The 22,729-nt window shown below is 41.3% G+C and overlaps 3 protein-coding genes and 1 long non-coding RNA gene across 6 annotated transcripts; 2 read left to right on the top strand and 2 right to left on the bottom strand.

Annotated features, from left to right (window-relative positions):
• The first annotated feature begins 3,264 nt into the window (after positions 1–3,264).
• On the top strand, positions 3,265–7,754 carry fbxw9 (F-box and WD repeat domain containing 9). Its single transcript, XM_046042067.1, has 8 exons — positions 3,265–3,613; positions 3,827–3,981; positions 4,079–4,226; positions 4,821–5,835; positions 6,042–6,190; positions 6,297–6,500; positions 6,594–6,659; positions 6,966–7,754. The coding sequence occupies exons 2-8, from the start codon at positions 3,866–3,868 to the stop codon at positions 7,038–7,040; spliced, it is 1,773 nt and encodes a 590-aa protein (XP_045898023.1). The 5' UTR covers positions 3,265–3,613; positions 3,827–3,865; the 3' UTR covers positions 7,041–7,754.
• Positions 7,755–8,087: 333 nt separating this feature from the next.
• Positions 8,088–8,913, bottom strand: LOC123965744 (guanine nucleotide-binding protein G(I)/G(S)/G(O) subunit gamma-7-like). The gene is made up of 2 exons (XM_046042120.1): positions 8,600–8,913; positions 8,088–8,349 (listed from the first exon to the last, which is right to left on the bottom strand). The coding sequence occupies exons 1-2, from the start codon at positions 8,693–8,695 to the stop codon at positions 8,224–8,226; spliced, it is 222 nt and encodes a 73-aa protein (XP_045898076.1). The 5' UTR covers positions 8,696–8,913; the 3' UTR covers positions 8,088–8,223.
• Positions 8,914–10,021: 1,108 nt separating this feature from the next.
• dhps (deoxyhypusine synthase) lies at positions 10,022–18,037 on the top strand. Of its 3 annotated transcripts, none has more exons than XM_046042109.1 (10): positions 10,022–10,176; positions 11,355–11,554; positions 11,874–12,038; positions 12,159–12,280; positions 13,849–13,945; positions 14,485–14,571; positions 14,934–15,039; positions 15,155–15,258; positions 15,887–16,012; positions 17,240–18,037. In XM_046042109.1, the coding sequence occupies exons 2-10, from the start codon at positions 11,360–11,362 to the stop codon at positions 17,333–17,335; spliced, it is 1,098 nt and encodes a 365-aa protein (XP_045898065.1). In that variant the 5' UTR covers positions 10,022–10,176; positions 11,355–11,359; the 3' UTR covers positions 17,336–18,037. The 3 variants fall into 3 exon arrangements, with proteins under 3 accessions (XP_045898065.1, XP_045898068.1, XP_045898066.1); XM_046042112.1 differs by having other exon boundaries at positions 10,046–10,176; positions 11,360–11,554; XM_046042110.1 differs by lacking the exon at positions 10,022–10,176 and adding an exon at positions 10,199–10,340.
• Positions 11,774–22,727, bottom strand: LOC123965755. The gene is made up of 3 exons (XR_006823774.1): positions 22,676–22,727; positions 13,821–14,002; positions 11,774–12,020 (listed from the first exon to the last, which is right to left on the bottom strand). It is a non-coding gene; the product is annotated as an uncharacterized LOC123965755 (long non-coding RNA).
• Positions 22,728–22,729: the final 2 nt, after the last annotated feature.

The following is a 22,729-nucleotide window of genomic DNA, read 5'->3' as shown; positions in this document are numbered from 1 at the left end:
ACACAACGATTCATCAAAAAGGCTCTCCGACACATCACTGCCACATCGCTGACCTCTGCCAGATATCTAGCATGCCAAATATCTGGAGGAGTCGGCCGACTCGAAATCCACATCCAGGCAATGAGAGCAGGCAGCTACTTTTTCTCTGCAAAACACTTTTTACTGACCTCCAGCTCTCTCTGTAGCACAGAAGATCCCTGCTACCTGCTGTGCTAATCCATTCTTTCAACCATATTTTTTGTCTTTATAATTGGTATCTTTATAATAAACAACAGCTGTTTCATGTGTAGGTTCCGTCATTTCGTGTTTCACATTACATGTGTGTTTTCTTGACAAAACGTGGTTTGGAGACCAGCGTCGGGTGACGTTGTCGTTGTCAGCTCGTATAGTGTGTAACCCCCTGTCACCAATCAGTCACGTAATGTGAACGCCACAACGACTTCAAGACTCTCGTCACAAGACGGCAAGTCTGGTAATGTGAAAAGCACGGCCATCGGCCAACGCTGAAAGTCGTGTAGTCTGCACGAGGCATTAATGGCTTTCCTCAGTATTTGATTGGTCAGTGTACCAAGAAGGAACTATAGGAATTGATCATTATCCAGTTTGGTGCAAGATAAACATGGCAACATGTGAGAGTACATGGGCACATGGATCTTTGAGAGGGCTAATTGGGAGAAATTGTTGATGTAAGTGATAGATATCTAAGTCAGATTAATGATGCGATGAACATAGAAAAATTGGACAGTAAATTAAAGCATAATGGCATAAAGGCATAATATTGGCTGCATTAGAATCAATTCCTAAAAGTAAAGGCAGAGCAAGGCATAAAGTAGTACCATGGTGGGATGAGTGCAAAGAATCAGTGAGAAATAGAAATAAGGCATTTAAACTAGTTAAAAGAACTCATAATTTTCAACATCTGATTCAGCACAAGCAAGCACAGGCAGTAGTAAGGAGGCCAATAAAACAGTTAAAATGACACAATCGAGGAAGTATTGTGATTCAATCAGAAACACAACTGAGGTTGGGGAAGTGTGGGGAATGATAAAAAAGAAGGGGCAGGGGTGTGGAGTTACCCGGTTCTGGTTGAGGGGAATGAGACAGCAGTAACAAATAGGAAAAAGGCAGAGTTAATGGCAAAAGCCTTTGTTACGGTGCATAGCTTAAATAATTTGCAGGAAGATATGGAGGAAAAATATGGAGGCTTTAGGTAGAAAAAGTAGTATGGATTATGGGCAAAATGCCCCCTTCAGAATAGGAGAGTTAAGATGGCACTAGATAAAGCAGGACAGAGGGCGCCGGGGAAAGATGAAATATGTTATAGAATGATAAAGCATCTAAGTGTAGGAAGTCTGGAGAAATTATTAGTGTTGTACACAGAGTGTGGGTAGAGGGAATAATGCCAGGGAGTTGGTAGGAGGCTATAATTATTCCAATAAGGAAACCTTGAAAAGATGCCAGCAGTCCTGGAAGCTTTAGACCAATTTCCTTCACTTCACATATCTGTAAGTTAATGGAACGTATGGTGAATGAGAGGTTAACATCCTGGAAGAAAGAGATATGGTGGCTTCATATCAAAGCGGTTTCAGGAAGGGAAGGAGTACTATAGATCCAGTGCTGGGGCTAGAAGATAAAATAAGGAAAGCTCAAGTAAATAAAGAGACAATGGTTGCAGTATTTTTTGATCTGGAAAAGGCATATGATATGTTATGGAAGGAAGGCTTGCTAATTAAACTGAACTTAATGGGTGCTGGAGGGAAAATGGATTATGGACTTTTTAAATGAAAGAACTATTCCAGTGAAGCTAGGAGCAGAATTATCTAGCCAATATGTTGTAGAGAACAGGACACCTCAGGGGAGTGTAGTAAGTCCAACTTTATTTTCCATTATGATAAATTATGTAATTGTAAACATTCCAATGGATATTGGGAGATCATTGTTTGCAGATGACGGAGCATTGTGGAAGAGGGAGAAATGTGGAATATATAATTAAGAAAATACAAGATGGAATTAATCAAGTCGAAAAGTGGGGAACAAAATGGGGTATTAAGTTTTCAGTGGAAAAAACAAAAGTTATGTTCTTCACAAAAAAGAAAGCCAGGGAAGGGTATTTGAAATTGTATGGAAAGAATTTAGAGAGAGTTGAGAGTTTTTGTTTTTGGGGAGTGTATTTGATGTGAGATTAACATGGAGGGAACATATCAGATATGTAGTTACTAAGTGTAAAAAGTTATAAATCATGAGGTGTCTTGAAGGATTGGGGTGGGGAGCTGATGTAGCATCACTAAAATACATATACTTAGCCTTAATAAGATCAAGTTTAGACTATGGAAGTATTGTATACCAAATCTGTATTGGCAGACCTGGATGATATACAAGCTCAGTCTTTAAGAGTGTGTTTGTGTGAGTGGTTAGAACTTCTCTAGTATGAGCTCTCCAAGTTGAGGCAAGTGAAATGCCATTGTGGCTGAGGTGGAAAGAGCTCGGTGCTAATTACTGGGTCAATCTAAGAGGGCATTGAGATGGTCATCCAGCAAAAAAGGTGCTGCAGACATGCTGGGAGAAGAAAAAAACAAGTTTTGGTTGGACAGGAGATCAAATTGACAAAGGACAAAGGAGTCTAAAAAAGAAAGAGTTTGGTGCAAATGTGGTATGGCCTATTAGACCTGTCTGGGAATTAGAAACACCATGTGTAGATTTGGAATTACCTAAGATTAAACACAATAATAAGACTGCTGATTTAACTAGTGTATATTATAGCTATAGGGACAGTAAGTATAAAGAAAGGATTCACCAGATGGGTCGAAGGACATGCAAACAGATGGAACAGGGCTTTTTCCTCTTCAAGCACTGGAGACATTTACATGCAATCCAAAAAGAGAGGGGAGCAAAGTGGAAAGAGCAAGTGGTGATAATAAGCAGGCTGAGAATTGGACATAGCAGTCTTAACAAAACACTTTTAATTATAGGAAAAGATCCAACAGGTATGTGTGAACAATGTTAGGAGGTAGAAACAGCAGAACATATTCTTACAACATGCAGGACATTTATTCAGGAGAGACAAGAAATGATAACATGGTTACAAAAAAATAGGGCGGGTAGATAATATAGTCAAAAGTTTGTGGAGAGAGTGTGGAAGGCAGGAAATGGATATTTGTTTTTTGTGGGCGACTGATTAGATAGGCGGATTTAAGAAACCTGAGGGTGGCAGTAATGCAACTCTATGGATGCCAACTGCCGTGAAAACCATCAAAGAGGTTGATGACGACATCTTTCTACACCGGAAGTGGTGTTTAGAGTGTTTTGAAGTTTGGCTTGATAACAGATGATGGTTGATATCCATGCATTAAAGCTACAAGAGATTACAGTCTGAATTTGGTTAATATAGCGACAGCGGTCACCATTTAGTTACACTGACTGCGGCGACGACTTTTGACCAGCGGCTAGCTTTGTCAAAGCCTCGGCTTGTTTTCAGTAACCTGAAGCTAACGGTAACCTGCTGTCAGTTGCAGCATTAAGTTAACGTTAGTCGATTTCTGTTACGAGAGTTGTGTTTTATATGTAACAGTCATCTGTTGCAGATAAAGCTATCAGGTGAAATCGAAGAGAAAAGGTCTGTTTTCGTGGGTAGCTAAAGCTTTCTTCAAGCAATGTATCTTTGAATTGTAACGTAACCAATGTAGCTGACGCTAAGCTAACTTAAGCCCTAAAGAGCTAACATTTTGTCGATATTTCATTGTGACAATATTTTAGGTTTTATGTACTGAAACACATACAGTCAGTAATACAAACAATAGAGGCAGTTTAAAGTAATGTTTGCTTACAGTATCTGAGTTAACGTTAGTGGTCTTGAGGAGAGAAGGTGATGTCTGAGGTCAGGGTTAACCTGCATGAAGCAGAGGCAGGGACTTACCAGGATGGATCACCTCCTGACCCTGTGAAAGCTCCGAGCAGTGAAGCTTCTGTGCCTAACCTGCAAGGGTAAGACTTTCCTTTGTGCTTTTATTAAATGGCTGTTTATATCGCCATATGATATGAGATTAATAAGCAAGTCACATTGGTCTAATACTGCTTTCAGTCTTCCGCTTCCTGGTCACTCATCTTCAGCAGATGTTAGCCCCTCACCTTCTGCTGAGGCAAGTGGCTTGTTGTCACTACCATGGGAGATGGTAACCCACATTGCCTCGCACCTTCCTGCTCAGTGTGTCATCACGGTGCTGCCAAAGGTTAGTTTTAAAGTTGTTTTGGCCCATGACTTTCATAAAATAAAATGAAGATGTCTTATCATCTAATTTTCTTGCTCATTTGTGTTGCTTCAATCTAGATTACTAAATCACTATCTGATATCTTTCCCTGTTTCACTGTATACTCCCAAAGGTGACTACAGGAAAAATACTAGGGCTATTGATCGTCAATCAAGTTTGTTTTTAAAGCAGTTTTTTGCTTGACAAATAAAACACAAAAAAATTAGTTCCTTCTTAATAAAACATTTGCAAACCTGATATTTTAAAACTATTTTAATTCCTGCGTTGTTTACATTAATGTTTATCAGCAAGTAGTATTCTTCTTCCCTGTGTTTCTTTGTGCAGTACTGCCACCTGTACATCACTGGAATAGTATGAAACCATTAGCAGGAATATCTGTCATGTTTTCCTCGTGCATGTGCACATACAGGCAAACAAACTGGGCCACGACCACTCATAAATAATACTGCTCTGTGGTGCTACTAGAGGTCAGAAAGTCTACCGGGAACCTTTAAGACTTTATCAGTCCTGCAGATTTTGGACATTTTCTTGAATCCCTCTTCCTCCTCTTTTTAGGTCTGTCATGCATTGGGTAATGTGGGTAAGGACAGCACTGCTTGGCAGCTCCGGGCACGCAGACTAATAGGATCCAAAGCTGGCTTTCCAGTGGGGCCAAGGGAGGACTTTGACTGGCCTTCGGCTTGCGTGGAGATGGAGCAGCTGATAACCTGCTGGACAGGCCAAGCTCACCTTGTGGCCAGACAGACCCAAGAGGAAGAGGAAAGGGAACAAGTGAGGCAGCAGCAAAGGGCTGGGCAGGACGGGCAGCCAGAAGGACAGGAAGATCGTAGAGAGAATGAGGTAGAAGGGGTGGGAGTGGTGGCGCAGGAGGTTGCATATGGTGCTGATGAAGGGATGGAGGTGGAGATGGAAGGTGAGGATGGTGAAATGCAGCCCATCGTAGGTGGGAACCACCTGGCAAGACTAAGAGAGGAGTTGGAAGAAAGACTGGAGGATGATGCAGCAGCACTAATGGAAGAAGAAAGGAACCACAGGATGGTGTTTGATGCTGATGAGGGGCAAAATGGTGCTCTTAATCACCAAGAGGACTTGGCAGACCCCAGGAATCTGGGTAATGGAAGACAGGTAGATATGGAACAACGTCAACCCACCAGAAGTCCTAGCCCACCCCCAGCGCTGGAGTGCATCACCCTACCTTCAGGCCACATCGCCCAGGTCAACTCAGTCCTCCTGTTGGGTGGAGAGGGGACAGTTTGTGCCACAGGTTCCAGAGACTGGAATGTTAAACTGTGGGATCTACATGCAGACTCTGGTGGCAGGCTGCTGCACACATTGGGAGGGCAGGGTGACTTCAGCACCCATCGGGGCTGGGTCTGGTGCCTGGCATCTCAGGGACCTCTGCTGGCCTCAGGGGGCTTTGACAGCACAGTGAGGCTGTGGGACCTTCAAGCAGGTGGTGCGGAGAGGGGCCTGATCAGGGCAGGGGCCGCTGTCCTCTGCTTGTCTTGTCAGTCAGATGTATTGCTGGCTGGTACATTTGACAAGAGGGTCAGCATGTATGACACCAGAGGTAAGCAGGTGTAGCATATGACAATTTAATGGCATAGTGTGATTAAAAAAAAAAAAGTTCTATAAATCTGATGATAGAGGAGTGACACATGACTTAAAACCAGTGTTACACACTTCAACATTTATTTTATGTCTTTTTGTCTTAGCAGTTAGCAGCTATCAAAGAAATCACAAAGACAAATCACTTGGTTATTATTTTGTCCACAGCTGCTGAACCCCTGGTGAAAAGCCTCCGTCTCCACGGTAACGCTGTAATGTGCCTAGCTGCAGATGACAAGTACATCATCTCTGGGAGTAAAGACTGCACTGTGGCTGTCTATGACCGCAGGGCAGGCAAAGGCTTGAAGAGACTTCGGGTAGATGCAGACACACATGTAGTTTCTTTGGTCTGCGTTTGTGTGCATATATGCTCAGATACACCTGTACACCAAGACTAACTCTAACCAACACCTCCATTTCTAGCTGAGCTCTTACCTGCTGTCCATGAGCCACAGTGGCTGTGAAGTGTGGGCAGGAGACAACAGTGGAATGCTCCACTCCTTTTCCATGCAGGCGGGGACCTTAAAACCCCTGTCCCAGTTTGATGTGGGACACACAGCTTTGGTCACTGGCATCCACAGGTCCCCTGGAAGCCTTTACACTTGTTCATCTGATCGTACTGTCAAGGTACGATGAGGCAAATTCCTTGTTTCTTGACCTATTTAGCTGACCAGCTGTTACTCAACAGTCTTCAGTGGTAATACCTTGTCTCTATTGCAGGTACATATCCCGTGTGCACCTCCAAGGACATTGTGCACACTGCATCACCAAGCTGGGGTCAATGGGGTTAGTACTTTTTACGACATCTTATAGACCATTAAAACGTCAAATTGTTAACCTTGTGAAGATGATGTTATAGCTTTATTATCTATTTGGTAAGATGACATACTTTTACCAACAAAGAAATAACAAAGCAGATACAGTAAATAAAGTGGACTTCTGCACAATGTCATAATCAGAACAGTATCTGCTGTCTGTGTGGTGTTTCTATGTTTGTAAAGATGTAATTAATTAATCTGGGCTCATTCTCATTTTTTTTCTCCCTCTCTCACACATACCTATACACCACCTGTCTCTGTCTTCACCTGTCAGCTAAGTGTGGATGCTGGAGTCCTTGCTGTAGCCTCAGGAGATGTGTGTGTGGAAGTCTGGAGGCCCAGAAACTGAAAAGGCAAGACCTGCAAGCTATGTGGCCAGACTTGAAAAGTAGGTGGAGACAAGAGATGAAGGTTATCAACATCATACTGGTCTTTAGCACTTTGGAATTTGAAATACACGGAGTCAACAACAAGTACACTAAACACTAAAAAAGGTAATTTGTGTTGGTTCACCCAAAAGCCCTCAACCTTTTCTTTTTTTTAATTCTGTGTTTGATCTTATTCAGAGATTTATTAACAAACAGAGGTACACATATTTAACACATGAAATGTGCTTATTGCTAATGTTTGCCCCATGAACTTATTTGCAATTTTGTGCAATACTCAGAGCTGTTGATGTCACTGCACTTGAGAATGTTTGTTGTTTAATTGTTGTACATTCAAACTGTGGAAACTAGTTCATTGTGTTTACGTGCTCTCAAACTGAGTGAATCTGTTAAAGCAAACTGACATTGAACCAAAAGCATTAGTTACTTTTTTTTGTGTCAAGCCCTCTGTGACACCAGTTGTATTTATAAAGCTATTTATTTGAACACAGCAATGCTAATGTATATAATCTTTTTTTGTAGGGATGTCTGCATATGCCTTGTATGTTTCTGTGTGTTAGTTTTAAAAATGTATAACAAATTGCTTGGATAAATCAAACTACAAATCATTTGCACAATACTTGACAGATGCATCCATTAAAACACATTGAAAGACCATTAAATGATTTAAAAATCTAGTTTCTGAAGTATTGGCTGGGTTTGTTCACTGACCTGTGCAGAGCAGGAACAGCTTTGAGCTGAACGTTTGCATTGGACAAAGCAGCTATTATCATTTCAAATAGATACCCAGTATATTTTACAAGTTACCCATGTAATTCTAAGGTTGAGATCAAAGCTTGAAAATACTGTTATATAAAGGAGCAATATTAATTAAAGCCTGTCAGTGAAAAAATAAACAATTTACCAACATAAAACTATTATCTGTACTTTTCACGTTTCCCTCTCACCTACAGTATGCCCAGTGATGTCTTTAACATTGGCTTGGAACGCAGAGTCTCGGAGGAGGCGCTTTAAGGGAAAAATTAGCCTAGATGTAAAAAAATACTAAATGGTTTGTATTGTCCACATTTGACTGGAGAAAGTCTGTGGTTGCACTCTCAGACAGTAGTTGTCCATATGGCAGCTGGTCATCTCTACCCAGGACTGTCAGAGAAGCACACAGGTCTTCTTGTCTTTGAACGGATTGGACGAGGCGGCGATGCCGGTGAGCAGAGGGTCGCTGCGCCTGTGGTCCTGACAGTACCGGACCAAATCTGCTGCTGTCAGGGAGATCTGCTGGGATAAAGGTGACCAGTATGTTGTTTCACAGGATTTCAGACATTGTAATACTGAAATAATAATGTAACAAACTATTTGACATTGGATGTTTATAAATAAATAGATGGATAATAGAGAGTCACGGAGCACATCAGTACACTGCATATATTCTGAACTATGGAAATCCTCAGCTGATCTTAAGTGGTGCAGTTCAGGTATATGATGACAGAATGCATGTAGTTAGATTATTCAGATTCTTACAGACCTTGATTCTCTCCATGCTTGCCTCCACTCGAAGTTGATCCACCAGTTTTTGTGTTTGAACAACACTGTTGCTGCTGCTGCACATCTTTTCTGACATTTCCTTAAGTACAAAGACTGCAAGAATCCTGCTATTTGTAGTCAATATCCTTCAACACCAAAAAGAGCCGCAGGAAAGTTATGTATTTTACCGGGTCCAAAGAATCAGTTCAGGTTGTGCAGGAAAGAGAAGCTCCTGACTCTCCTTTCTCACCTATAGGCCTTACCCCTCTTTTTATTCACTGTTGGGGGCAGTTCAAAAGCTCTGTGATATAAAAGGTCATTCAACACAGGGTTGGAAATGTCACAAACATCACACATCACTTCACAGCCACCACTGATGAAACGATTATTGGCTAAGGCATTATGCTGTGTGTTAGGTATGTGTTTTGCCTTTAAGCCACTTGCACTAGTCACTTTTTTTTTTTTTTTTTTTACAAAAGGTGATTGGCCAGAAAAGGGTTGTCTGTATATACAATAATTGAAAGGTGGGAAGACTTTCATTTGGTACATTCCTATTAAATCAGTGCAGAGAAGGCACTGCTAAAGGGGGTGTGACACTACGGTGAAGACATATAATGTGTTCCTAACAGAAAAACACTTTCACAAGGACAGGTATTAGGTATTTACAGTTTGTTTACTCAAGTGCTGTAAAGTTTTCAAGAACTGGTGATTGAGTATTACCATTGTTTCGGCATTCATACTGAATATTTTGGATGGAAATATAGTAATTTTTAGACCTAGATTTAGTTGAAAGCTGCAGTTTCTAGTCACTTTGTGTGACATTTTACCTGCAGAACATATGAGCTTGTAAAATGCCACGCAGTGTATGAGCTGAAATAGCCAGCTGTATATGGAGCAATTTACACCACCTTTCTCCATCTCAAAGAGGCTACGAGGTGCAGGTTTGACCAGTGTTCTTGCCAAAAGCAACAAAAATGTAAAGCTGTGACAGACACCATTCTTCACAATGAGTGAGGTTAATACATGTGGTAAGTACAGTTCACTTCATATAATTAATACTAAATAACTACATACATTTTAATAGCAGAATATTGAGTTTTAATGGAATAATTTGAGTTCTTCTTCCACCACTAATTAAAAAATGCTTTATTAAAATATTTCATTATTAGAAATAACTGAATATGGTAAATAGAAAGTAAAACAGAAATAATAAAATAATAAAATTGTGCATGTTATGTATGAACTATAATTTTGACTACATTACCTCAGTATAGTTTTTTTTAAGCATATACTGGCCTCCACGTGTAGGTAAATAGGATAGGACCAAATCACTATGGACTTCACACAGATACGATTTCATGCACACGATTGTGTTGTTGTCATTAATTGTTTACTAATGGGATTTGCGCGTAGTTACTGTTCTGTCATGTTTGTCCATTCACACTTTCCGTAGTGCAAACACGCTTTACAGCAGACCCATGCGTTGTCTGCAGAAATGCTAATTGTCAGTAACCGTCTTCATTGACACTTGATTACTACTTAACCATCTCCATCACTTAACGTCTCTTCAAAAAACAGGTACGTCTTCATCTTCATGTACTCATGAATAAAGCCACAACAGCCAAACATCAGCTCACTGTTAGCTTGTGTCCTAGCTAACATCAGACCACATTGATTCTGCGATGTTATCCTGCATTATGTTCAATTAAGTAATTCCCTGTCCAGGGGACCACAACGTACAGGTAACTGTTCCAAAATAGGTGAATCTTACAGCTGGACAACAGAGCCTTAACGTTTGTTTTCGGGTTTATGTTTTATGAGTTTCAGTGAATTGCTACTTACTGTTAAGTGTGTGTGTGTTGTTTTTTTTGTCGCAAGAAGTTAGCTGTGCTAGCAAGCCACACAGTTTTCAGTTACAACAGGACTGTCTTTAGTTTTTATGCCATAAGACAGTAATAGGCAAATAGTGGCTAGTGAGCCAAGTCTGTCAATTAAAACGTTGGTCGAGTTGGAGCATTTTTATGTACTTAACTAGTCTACTTCATAACAGTGCATCATATTTTAGGCTGTTGTCATATGTTTTGTTTGTAAATCTTTATTAGTAAAGTAACTAGTAACAGCGGTAAGATAAGTGTAGTAGAAAAGATTAAAATATTTCATTGTGTAATGTAGTAGAAGTAATTCACAGGTACCTCACAAAGTTCCTACTGTCAAAGGTTTCGTCATAATGATTTATTGTGTGTAGAAAGTAAATGAACCTATTTTAAATGAAATCTATATCACAAAGAACAATAAAAGTAAAGGGGTCTGAACAATGTTTAATACTGAATATGCAAACACTGCAGTAAACAATTGGCTTGTTTTCTCCCCCTCCAACTTGCATTTGCACTTCAAAATAAGTCTCAGGCTGGCTAATCTGGATATTCATGGCTGTTCCGGTAACACTGCCTCCTCTGGGTCCTCACTATTGATCAGTGCCATTGCCTAAAGCTCCTCACCTAGAGGCCTTCAAGAGAGCCGGTCCTTCAGGATGTGTTTTGAAAACGTTCAGTGATGTTGGGTTATAAGCGCAAGTCAACTTTTCTCAGCTGTTCATGTATCAGATGCACGTGTTTCTTGGCGGCATGGGAGCTCACTCATGGCTCAGTTGTTCTTTACATGTCAGTAAGAATAGAGCTGCCATTGTTACTTGATCAGGGCTCTACTGGGAATCTTCTGTACGATAAACACTCTACTAACACGCTTTGTTTTTGCAGTAAAGATGGCAGACCATGCCCCTTCTGTTGCCATGGAGGCCGTCCTTAAGCCCAGTTGTGACCTCCCAGAGGACATGCCCAAGATCAGAGGCTACGACTTCAACCAGGGGGTTGATCTCCAGGCGGTGCTAAAGTCCTACCTCACCACAGGCTTCCAGGCCAGCAGAATGGGCTTGGCCATCCAGGAGATCAATCACATGGTGAGAGTGATTCCTGTGTAGCATTTTGTATCTTACAAAAAACTATTTACTTATTTACCTCTGTTAGCCATGCAGATGAGATATTTTTGAGTTATTTGTCTCTGAGATTTCTTCCTCTACCCCAGTACAATTGAGCACAACGACACAAAAATACAATAACAACAAACCAGAAACATGCACCTTGCTGTAATGATTTTTTCTTTATAATTGTTCTTTTGACATTTTTGCTTTTATAGTCAGTGCAGAGAGACAGGAAATGTGGGGAGAGACAGGGGAGTGAATGTTGACCATTATTGTCTGATGACTCCACGCCACACAGATAGAGAAGCGTCTGGAGCCAGTGGAGGCAGATGAAGGAAATGAGTGTCATGAGTCTGGTGAATCCCCCCGCAAGTTAGGCTGCACCATCTTCCTGGGATACACCTCCAACCTCATCAGCTCTGGAGTCAGAGAGAGCATCCGTTACCTGGCAGAGCACAAAATGGTACAAATTTATACACTTGTCGCAATTATCCAGGTACCTTAATATGTCAGAGTTAACATCTAAAACAATCAAGCCTGGCTTGTGACTAGTTTATCAGAGTCTGTCTTACTACTGTGTTAGGTGGATGTGATTGTAACCACAGCTGGAGGCATAGAGGAGGATTTAATCAAGTGTCTGGCTCACACGTACTTGGGAGACTTCAGCCTGCCTGGCAAGGACCTCCGCCAGAGGGGCATCAACAGGTTGGTAACTACTGATATAATACACCACGTTCACATCCTCAGAACGATGCTGATGGCTGCCATAAAGGTGGCATTTTACACCGAGCTTTAAAGAAATCGTTTGACATTTTGGGAAATACATGCATTAATTTTCTTACTGAGAGTTGGTTGAGAAGATCGATACCACTCTGGTGTCTGTATGGTAAATTTCTAGCCAGAAACCTTAGCTTAGCTCAAAGTCTGAAAACGGGGAAGAAACTTGGCTCTGTCCAAAGCTAACAAAATCCAGCTACCAGCACCAAAGATCACCAATTAACATGTCATATCTCGTTTGTTAATCGTGCAAAAATGACAGATTCACAGTGTTAGGTGGGGTTATATGCTGTACTAGTTCCTGGCCACAACCAGTAACTTCCTGAAATCTCTGCTGGTTGACTGGCAACTGATCCCGGCCAAAAACAGTCCATCACAGTAATAAATAATAAAATGTGAATTGTCTTTTTTTTTTTTTTAAACTTTATTTTAAACTAGTGAAATATAACATTCTAATCACTGAGCTTTAGAGATGCCGTTAGGAGGATTTTGTTTCCTTTAGACAGAGCCAGGCAAGCTGTTTCCTCTTTTTTCCAGTCTTTGTGTCAAGCCAAGCTTACTGGCTGTAGTCATATTTACCAGACAGACATGACATCTTCTCATCTAACTCTCGGCAAAGAATGTGTCTACTCTAAGTAAGTGAATGTCAGTAGCAATACCTTTAACATCAGTCTTGGACCAGCCTTACCCTTCCCTGCTTTATTAACTGAACTATATCTCACAATAACCTAATCAGTAGCAGACAAGCAGTGTACTCAAAATGAAAGAGGACATGGTGAAGGTGTTTAGCAGGCAGATATTCGTCTTAAAAGTAGCTAGCTTATACACTGAACAAAATTATAAACGCAAAACTCTTGTTTGTGCCCCCATTCATCATGAGCTGAACTCAAAGATCTAAGACTTTCTCTATGTACACAAAAGGCCTCTTTCACTCAAATATTGCTCACAAATCTGTCCAAATCTGTGTTAGTGAGCACTTCTCCTTTGCCGAGATAATCCACCACCTCACAGGTGGCATCAAGATGCTGATCAGACAGCATGGGTATTGCACAGGTGTCCCTTAGCCTGGCTACAATAAAAGGCCACTCGAAAATGTGCAGTTCCATCACACAGCACAATGTCACAGATGTCGCAAGTTTTGAGGGAGCGTGAAATTGGCATGCTGACTGCAGGAATGTCCACCAGAGCTGTTGCCTGTGAATTGAATGTTCATTTCTCTACCATAAGCCATCTCCAAAAGTCTTGACCTGACTGCCACTTCTTCGCACAGCCATTGACGACAAGTGGACCAACACTCGACAGGCCACAATCAACAACCTGATCAACTCTATGCGAAGGAGATGTGTTGCACTGCGTGAGCCAAATGGTGGTCACACCAGATAATGACTGATTTCCAGACCCCCCCGGACACCTCTGTTTATGTTTATCCCTATTTATGTCTGGTCCCTGTTCATCCCCTTTGTCTTACCCTCCTCCTTTGTCATTGCTGGATGTAGGATAGGGAATCTGTTGGTGCCCAATGACAACTACTGTAAGTTTGAAGACTGGTTGATGCCCATCCTGGACCAGATGTTACTGGAGCAGAACACAGAGGTGGGTCTCTCTGAGTGGTTGGGATATTGTTTGTTTTGCACCCGGCACAGTTGGAACCTGTAGTATGAAATAGCAGTACTTGTAAAGGTCAGTTTATACTTCAACGTTGAGAATACGTGCCGTTATGAGCATTTTATTGTGCATTGGTGTCTGCAATGGCGACTGAAACTAAACAGCAGTTTCTTTTAGTAAAATTATTAAAATGCAAAAACGAGGAGGCGTTGGAGGAGATGGTATGTATGACACTTGAACCGGTTGAGGTAGAAGAAGGACAAACCAGAAATGCAATGCTACCAAGCTGACCAATGGCAGTTCTTGCTGTCACCGCGTCGAGTAGTTACATTTCTGGGATTGTGCGCATCAAGCTACAGCGTAGGGTACGTGACAACAATGTAGATTCGATGCAGTCTGAATTGGCTTTTAGCCTGACGGGGACACAGAAAAACACGTTTTCCACAAAGTTGCGCAGTCAGGATGTTCCTAACTTGTCTTTTACAATATTCTCTACGTCATGTGATCTTTGACCTTTCTTATATCAGGGCACACATTGGACTCCCTCCAAAATGATCCATCGTCTTGGCAAGGAGATCAATAATACAGAGTCTGTCTACTACTGGGCGTACAAGGTGAGTCCTGGTTTATATTGGGAGTGTATTACATCACAAAGGAAACAAAAGGACAAGAAACATTAAGTCGTCATTAGTGAGTTTGTGAGGGAAGTTTGTCAAAATAAGTTTAAAGTCAATTTACTTGCAACCATAGTACAAGTCATCATTTCAAAAATGTTATCCGATGTATATGGATTAAGAATGAACTGTAGTGTCTTTGGTTGGTGGGCTCATTAGCACCAGTGAAATCAGTAGACTAGAAGTTGTACTAGAAGGCAATTGGAAACTGTTGATTGAACTTCATCCTGCTTCTTGACCTTGCTAACCCTGTTTTATTTGTATGTATTTATCAGTAAATGTGGTGTTATGTTCTGTTTCAGAATAACATTCCAGTGTTCAGTCCTGCTCTGACAGACGGCTCTCTGGGCGACATGATCTACTTCCACTCTTTTAAGAACCCTGGCCTGGTTTTGGACATAGTGGAAGGTAAAAGCAACGTAACTGCTACAGAACAGGATCGCCACAGCTGTCATCTGATGTCAGCTGTCATCTGATGTTCATATCATGAATGCCCCCCCCCCCCCCCCCCCCCCCCCCCCAGATATTCGCAGGTTGAACGGCCAGGCGGTGTTTGCCAAAAGGACGGGAATGATCATCCTGGGAGGAGGGCTGGTCAAACATCATATAGCTAATGCTAATCTTATGGTAACTAACTTCATGGGATCTTTATTTTTTACTTCCTGTTACTCATACATGACTTATCATCAGGTGTACACTTCGGCAAAGGTTTGAGAAATGAAGGTGGCTTCAGTGGTGAAATGTACTTCATTGAAGTATTTCCATTTCATGCTACTTCATACTTATTTTGCACTACAAGTTAGATCAAGATTGTACATGCAAATACTATGATGTGTTTATAACGTAAAATGCATTGTTACTGTTCAGATAGTATATTTTTATATATATGATGTAACAGTTACAATAATCCACTTTTCAACTATAATAGTAAGTTTTACTTTACTTTACATGGTAATGCTTTATTAATAAAATGAATAATAGTACAACATTTACACAGGGTCACTCACACGTTTTAATGAATAAGTACTTCTTTTTTATTAACTTAAAAGTATTGGTGTCCACTCTAGATTTAGATATGCCTGTATTGGTTGTGGATAGTAATCTCTCATTATAAATGGACCTAGTTGACTGTCATACAGTACAGCCACTGTCTGTATACATAAGGCAGAACACAGCAGTCAGCAAAGCAAACCTCCTCAAATACAAAAACATGCAAAACCAGTTTCCTCTTATGACGCGCTGTATCTCCTTCCAGAGGAACGGAGCTGACTACGCTGTGTTTGTGAACACGGGCCAGGAATTCGATGGTTCTGACTCTGGGGCCAGACCTGATGAGGCCGTATCCTGGGGCAAGATCAGAATGGATGCCAAACCTGTTAAGGTACCGTTATTTATCCCAGCAATACCCATGACCAGTCCAAGACTAATGTCAACATTATGTTCAATTTATCACAATTATACTCCCCGATACCCTTTTATTGAAAGTTATTGTGAGATGGCTTCCCTTCTTCTGCTTCACTGAGTTATTTCATTAACACTGATCAGCTAACATTATGACCACTGACAGGTGAAAAACACTTAATTTTCCAGTTACCATGGCACCTGTCAGTGGGTGGGATATATCAGGCAGCAAGTGAACATTTTGTCCTCAAAGTTGATGTGTTAGACGTTGGTAGAATGGTCGGGTGTAAGGATTTGAGCAACTTTGACAAGGGCCAAATTGTGATGGCTAGACGACTGGAATAGAGCATCTCCAAAACTGCAGTTCTTGTGGGGCGTTCCCGGTCTTCAGTGGTCTGTACCTAACCAAAGATGGAAAAGCGGTGAACTGGCGACAGGTTCAGGTGCAGCAAAGGCTCGTTGATGCATGTGTTGAGCGAAGGCTTGCTGATGTGGTCCGATCCAACAGACAAGTTACTGTATGTGAAATTGCTGAAAAAGTAAATGCTGGTTCTGATAGTAAGGTGTCAGAGCACAGAGTGCAACCCAGTTTGTTGCATATGGGACTGCGTAGCCACAGACCAGTGAGGGTGCCCACACATGGCACCAGGATGCACTGTGGTCCTGCCACCTACCTAAGCATTGTTGCAGACTATGTACATCCTTTCATGGAAAAGGTATTCCCTGGCGGTAGCGGCCTCCTTTAGCTGGGTAATGCACCCTGCCACAAAACAAAAATGGTTCAGGAATGGTTTGAGGAACACAACAAGTTCAGGGTGTTGACTTGGCCACCAAATATCCATGATCTTACTCCAATCGAGCATCTGTGTGATGTGCTCGACTAACTTGTCTGATCCATGGAGACCCCACCTCGCAACTTACTGGACTTCATGCATTATCCATGCGTGGAGGCTGAGTAATAGCTAGCCGGCCCCTTGAAGCTGGAAATTAAACAGATGTATCTAACAAATGGTTTGATTGGTCACCAGGAGCTGTGGTCCCCGCTTTGTCCTCAAGGTGTCAGTGTCTGCACACTGTTTAATCCAAGGGCTGCAGCATCAACGCACCAAAACATAAATATATAAACCAGAGACTGGGTCCAGTTAAGTGGTGTGTAACAGACATACAAAACAGAAAAGTGATAAACTGCTCCGTTCTTTGTTCCCAGGTGTATGCAGATGCCTCTTTAGTCTTCCCTCTGATGGTGGCAGAGACCTTCGCTCTCCACGCTGACAAGCTGACTGCCGGCAAGAAAACAGATTAAACGTTTGCCTCCTTAAATGCTCTGTTAGAAACAACAACCACCTTTGTTCCTCTAGTTCTTCCATTGCTTGACCAGGTGCAGATAGAAGTCTGATCTTCTAAACATTTCTGTTGAATATTTAATTGCAGCATAACAATATTTACTTGTTAAAACAAGTACAGTTTTTTCCCTTGCCTATTCAGACAGCTGAAATAGCATGGAGAGCATGCTATTGCATGTACCAAAGAGTCTGTCTAGTGAGCGTGTGTGTGTGTGTGTGTGTATGTGTATGTGTATGTGTGTGTGTCTGAGAGAGATGCACACTCATGAGGTATTGTTATTTAGCCAAGAGTTTTAATTTATTTCGCTGTAGTAGTGGCTTGACACAGTCACATGACTTGAAAATGACTATTTTGCTTCACAGTTTTTATATTAACCAAACCTCTGTCTAACTTTTACAGATGTGCCTGTATAGCCTAATAAATGATAAATGAATCCTTTCTTCCTGTATTAAATGGGGTTTTAGTTACAAATAGTCTTTGTGCAGTAGGTTTGTGTGAGAGGGCCACAAGGGGTCCACTTTATTTCACATGACTGTTTGTGATCTTTGTTGTATAAAAGGATATACACATTTTTTTTGTATTACATGGCACGCAAGACCTTAGTGCTGATCTGTAATGAAAATTAATATTTAGAATATTAAATAAAGTTTAAAGCTCTTCAGTTGCATTTGAAATATGTCCAGGAACACACAAGTGAGCCACTTGTGTTGCTGTTGTCAGTGTAACAACTTGAGAGGTACACTCAGTGGCCACTTTATTAGGAACCTATACAATCTATTACAATTCAGTACTGTAGCTCTACCTTTATGATTTTTTTATAATGTTCAGTTTTTGTTGACATTGTAGGAAATGTGTAAATTCAATTATATGTTAATTAGTGAGATCATAGCGGTGTTGCATTAGGCATCATAAAAAATATTTACTTACATTTTTAAACCTGTTTCTGTAATTTAGAAACCCAAACATCCTTCTGTAAACTCTTGATTCAGCTTCCACCCTTTTGACATTTCTGTAACAAACCAGTGGCGAATGTGGCTTCAGAGCTTAAATGATGTCTGGTGAGCGCCTCCAGTCACCTTGTGAGATCCTCACCATCGAATCCCCCGAGGGGCTCATAAGAGCATCACAACTTATGCACGTGTGGTTAGCACTTGCTCAGAAAGTGGGACTCTCAGCTCCTTCCCTTTCTTCTGTCAGCAGAATCAACCATGCAATCTGGTAACGATGATAAAGACTTTTTCCCATCACAAAACATCAGTTTGCTATGGTGGAAGTGGATATTTCCTCTGGCTAATCACTGCTCCCATATCCTTTACACCCAGTCACTGTTACATTCATATCCCAGTTATATTTACAGGCTTTGCAGTGGGTAGTTTTGGTATCAAATGTGTATATAGCATCTTTACTGAAGCCTGATTTTCTCCCTAGGGTTGTTTTAAGTGTCAGAGTGTCTTTTTTTTTTTAGTGGGAATGGTGACCTTTTCTTTTTTGGAAACAGATGGAGAAGTGGAATTGGAACTGGGATAAGGTCAACTTTCCCTAAACCTCGGCCCCATGTGTCACGCACACACACACACACACACACCCACAAATTGGGCGTTCCTGTCTTTGTACAAACTGCTTTTCCATTCAGTCTTTCTATCATTTCCTATTGGCGGTGGCACTGTGTGAGTGTGTGTTTACCCAGGGCTTGACAGTTAAAAGATTTTTTTAAAGGGTAGTGGTGTATGGATTTTCAGGCCTATAGAAAGTTATGTTTGTTCTGTGCTTAATGGAAAGATTACAAGGAGACTGAGAGTCTCCGATTGAGAGACTGTGTGTGTGTTGATGAGCTGTAGTCACGCTACGATAATATTGTGTGGTGTCTGCACAGAGCAGACAGTGTTTGCCCCCTCTTCCTCTGTGGAACAATCGGTACACTGTGTGTGATGTGCAGGGCCGCAGCAGTCATAATGGCAATTATGTCTTCTCCCGGACAGATTGGCAGCTTTTTTTTATGCTGAAAACCAAAGGGCCAGACAGAGAGGGAGAAAGAAGAAGGAAAAGACGAGGGAGAGCTGACCTTCTGCACAGCTGCAGGGTGGGGTGAATCTGTGAGGAGTGGGGGGAACAGAAAGGAAATACACAGCGGATAGATTTGTGCACAGTTGCATATTTATATCAAAATCCTGTCTATGTTCCCCACACACATATTGTTTCAGGTTCATTTTTTTTCATTAAAGTCTCTGAATAGTGGCCTCATAATGTTAAACCTCCCTATTCCAGATAACAGAAGAGAAGTGCTGATAAAAATGCTGATATATTTGTCTGAGTCACCTTCGGTTAGCTCACAGCAACTTAACAAGCAGCCTTGATGACTATTGGCCCTGGGCTTTGCCTCTCAGGCTGCTTACAGTCTGCTCTACCGTATTGGTGAAGAGCTGTGTCCAAAACCACTTCCTATTTACTATATAGTGCACTACAGGCATGTGCACTGTCAGTGATGATGAAATCTGAATAGTGCTCGCTATCGAGTGACCATTGGATAGGGAGTAGGGGAGACCTGGGATGGTTGTAACATTTTTGACATTTCTGTCTGTATCTCGGAGCTCTTTTAAGCCAGTGCGTTCAAAATGTGATACAAACTTGTTGCATGTGTCTGCTATAAAATTTTTTTATCTCTACAACTCAGACAGAAAATGCATGGTTTAGTCTCAAACACAAGGAGTGAAATGTTACTATTCACCCCATAGTCAGGATTAGTTGTAACATATGCCAGAGTAAAATGTAACATGTAATAAGGAATATTAGAAAAATTTATTTTAAAAGCTTTTTATTCAACACGTTAATTTGTGTGTGTGTGTGTGTGTAAGGGTGATCCAACTGTCAGTCATAGTGGTGACATGGTAGTTAACATTATAATACAATTTAACAAAATGTGCAAATGTGCACCAACTGATTATTTGTGTGTGTGTGTGTGTGTTTTTGTTTGTTTGTCTTGCACCATCCTCACAGTGGTGACCGACATATGGCACTCCTGTAGTGCAGGACCTCATGGGCCCACAGAGAAGCCAACAGGTCTTGCACTAACATTTGAATGTAATAATACAACAATTAAACATTATTGTCAATGTCTGCTACAGGGTGCTACTTTTTCCCCATGTGGAATAATTTGTAAACTAAGCATGTTAATGGTGCGTTCCATTTGTACTCGGAACTCGTTTTCCGAAGTATATTCCAAGTTCTGAGACCGAAAGTGACAAATGAGCTTTTTCTCAATACAGAGTTTGCGAAGTTTTGACTTTAAAGCTCGGGCTTGGCAAGTTCAGTACAAACTCCCAGGAACGGTCAGTCATTCAGCAATTGGAACAGCGGACTTGATGATGGCCAGACCCGTTAGCGGGCTGGACATCACACCTCCGAAAACGTCATAGCAAATTTTCAAATCAGCTCTGTCTTGAGAAATTGACCACATATTTGGAGTTTAAACAACTATATTCTCCCATAAAACACTTCGTGACACAATAACAGCAGTATTATAACTTACAGTTGTGAATTTCCTCCCCCGAAATTTCTGCTTTTTGACGGCGAAATGCATTCTGGGATATCTAGCTATCCGAAGTCCACAAGTCACCACCGATGCAGGCTCGGTAGCCTACAACGGGCAGAGCGAGAACACATCCGGGTATTTGACTGTACTTGGCTAGATGCAGACTTTTGAATTGGAAGAGTACTTGGGCTGTGACTAATGACGTTTCACTAGAACACAAGTACAGACAAGAATGCAGATTGAGAAACAGCTATGGAACGCCCCCCGATGTCGTAGTTCCTACTGATCAACTGGACAAACTCAGAGGACCCAGCGTTCCGAAAGCAAGATGGCTGCGAAGACCATCTATTGTCAGTAAAAGCTGTGGTTTTGAAGTTTTTCTAGCACTTCATTTTTGTATCCAAGTTAGTAAGTCTCATACACAGTAGCCTACTGTCTTACCGTTGCCCATAGGCGTGTTGCTACGATAATGTTATGTGTGAAATACTGTGTTTATCAACTTGGCTAAGTCAATGTTGCTAACAACAACAATGGTTGCTGTTGCTACAACAACACAGCCATCTTGTTGTCCAACCTTGTGTGGCAAACATAGACTGTATATAAGAAATGCACGTAGACATCGTGACGTCACCCGTTGGTTTGTGGACTGCCGTTTTGGTGGCAAATGAAATACATCTGACTCAGGTTTTCCTTTTTTTTTTAACGGATATGACATCGATCCAATCCCCGAGCTCCGACTTCAGAGATATAATAGGTACGTGACTATCTCCACCATCGCGGCTGCTGTCTTGGTTCCAACAGACGTAACTCGGGATTTTCCCTGACAACTTGCAATGTTATGAAAATAATTGCTCCTGTTGGCTTGTTTTTTGTGGAACTTCCGGGTTCTGATTGATTACACCACCAGAAAAACCATAGATACCTCCTCGTTTCAAGTCTCCGTCTTTCCCGTTGAAATACTGGCATTTTGAGCAAGTCAAAGTTTGTCGGTCACAAAATTGTCTCGTTTTTTGCTGAAAGTGAGTAAAAACATTCTTTAAACTGTAATAGACATTTAGTTTAGTTGCTAAACTACAAGTGAACGAATTTTCAATGAATCTGAACGACGACCTTGGGAGTTTTATTGCCCGCAGAATCTGTTTCCATTGGCTAACAACGTAAGAAGCAGCCAGTAGAGTGTGCTTTAGCTGTGCCGCAGGGTCACATCTTTTGCTTTGACTTCAGTGGAAAACAGAGGACAAAATAAAGTGACTACTTTTGGCTGTCAAATGACCAGTGTTCAGCAATTATTGAACCTATAAACATGGTCTTGGTATCATTTTAAAGGATATTTCAAGCTCTTTCTATCTGTACAATTTGTTTTAGCATTTAACCATGTTGAAAATTTTGTTCACATAGCTAATATAAGCAGTAGCAGAAGAGTGAATCAGGTGATTGGTAACTTGTTCCTGATTTGAGAAACTGGACCCCGGTCTCCCCTAGTGAATGATTGAACAAGGGGGCGATTTGACAGACACAGCCAAGTTTGTTGTTTGTTAGCTGTTATGCAGCCTTAACGGAAAACCTGCAGACACTGCTCAGGGAGAATTAAAGCAGGCTAGTGCAAACCTTTTTAAGGGTACAAAAAAAAGTAGACCTAATTTATATTTTCAGTTAATATTCTCCTTAAAATACGCTAAAATTAAACCTCGGTAATAAGACAACCCCAATGCGTTTTTGTAGTAAAAATATCATCTTTCATCATCAATTTGAGAGTATCAGGCATCCTACCTGCTAACCCCCGTATGTATTGAGCCTAATCTAACCCGTTGCATCGTCCTCCTC

The sequence above is a fragment of the Micropterus dolomieu genome, linkage group LG02, assembly GCF_021292245.1.
Source record: "Micropterus dolomieu isolate WLL.071019.BEF.003 ecotype Adirondacks linkage group LG02, ASM2129224v1, whole genome shotgun sequence".
Lineage (NCBI taxonomy): Eukaryota > Metazoa > Chordata > Actinopteri > Centrarchiformes > Centrarchidae > Micropterus > Micropterus dolomieu.
Note: the sequence above shows the minus strand (reverse complement) of the source record. Positions and strands in the feature narration are given on the sequence as shown.

Bases quoted from the DNA above. Each gene is read 5' to 3' on its own strand.
- fbxw9 (XM_046042067.1), top strand. From the start codon at position 3,866: ATGTCTGAGGTCAGGGTTAACCTGCATGAAGCAGAGGCAGGGACTTAC. The intron at 6,191-6,296 runs GTAGATGCAGAC...CTCCATTTCTAG, and splicing joins AAGGCTTGAAGAGACTTCGG to CTGAGCTCTTACCTGCTGTC. The intron at 6,501-6,593 runs GTACGATGAGGC...TCTCTATTGCAG, and splicing joins CATCTGATCGTACTGTCAAG to GTACATATCCCGTGTGCACC.
- LOC123965744 (XM_046042120.1), bottom strand. From the start codon at position 8,695: ATGTCAGAAAAGATGTGCAGCAGCAGCAACAGTGTTGTTCAAACACAA. The intron at 8,350-8,599 runs GTCTGTAAGAAT...TTATCCCAGCAG, and splicing joins CAAGCATGGAGAGAATCAAG to ATCTCCCTGACAGCAGCAGA.
- dhps (XM_046042109.1), top strand. From the start codon at position 11,360: ATGGCAGACCATGCCCCTTCTGTTGCCATGGAGGCCGTCCTTAAGCCC. The intron at 11,555-11,873 runs GTGAGAGTGATT...CACGCCACACAG, and splicing joins TCCAGGAGATCAATCACATG to ATAGAGAAGCGTCTGGAGCC. The intron at 13,946-14,484 runs GTGGGTCTCTCT...TTCTTATATCAG, and splicing joins TACTGGAGCAGAACACAGAG to GGCACACATTGGACTCCCTC.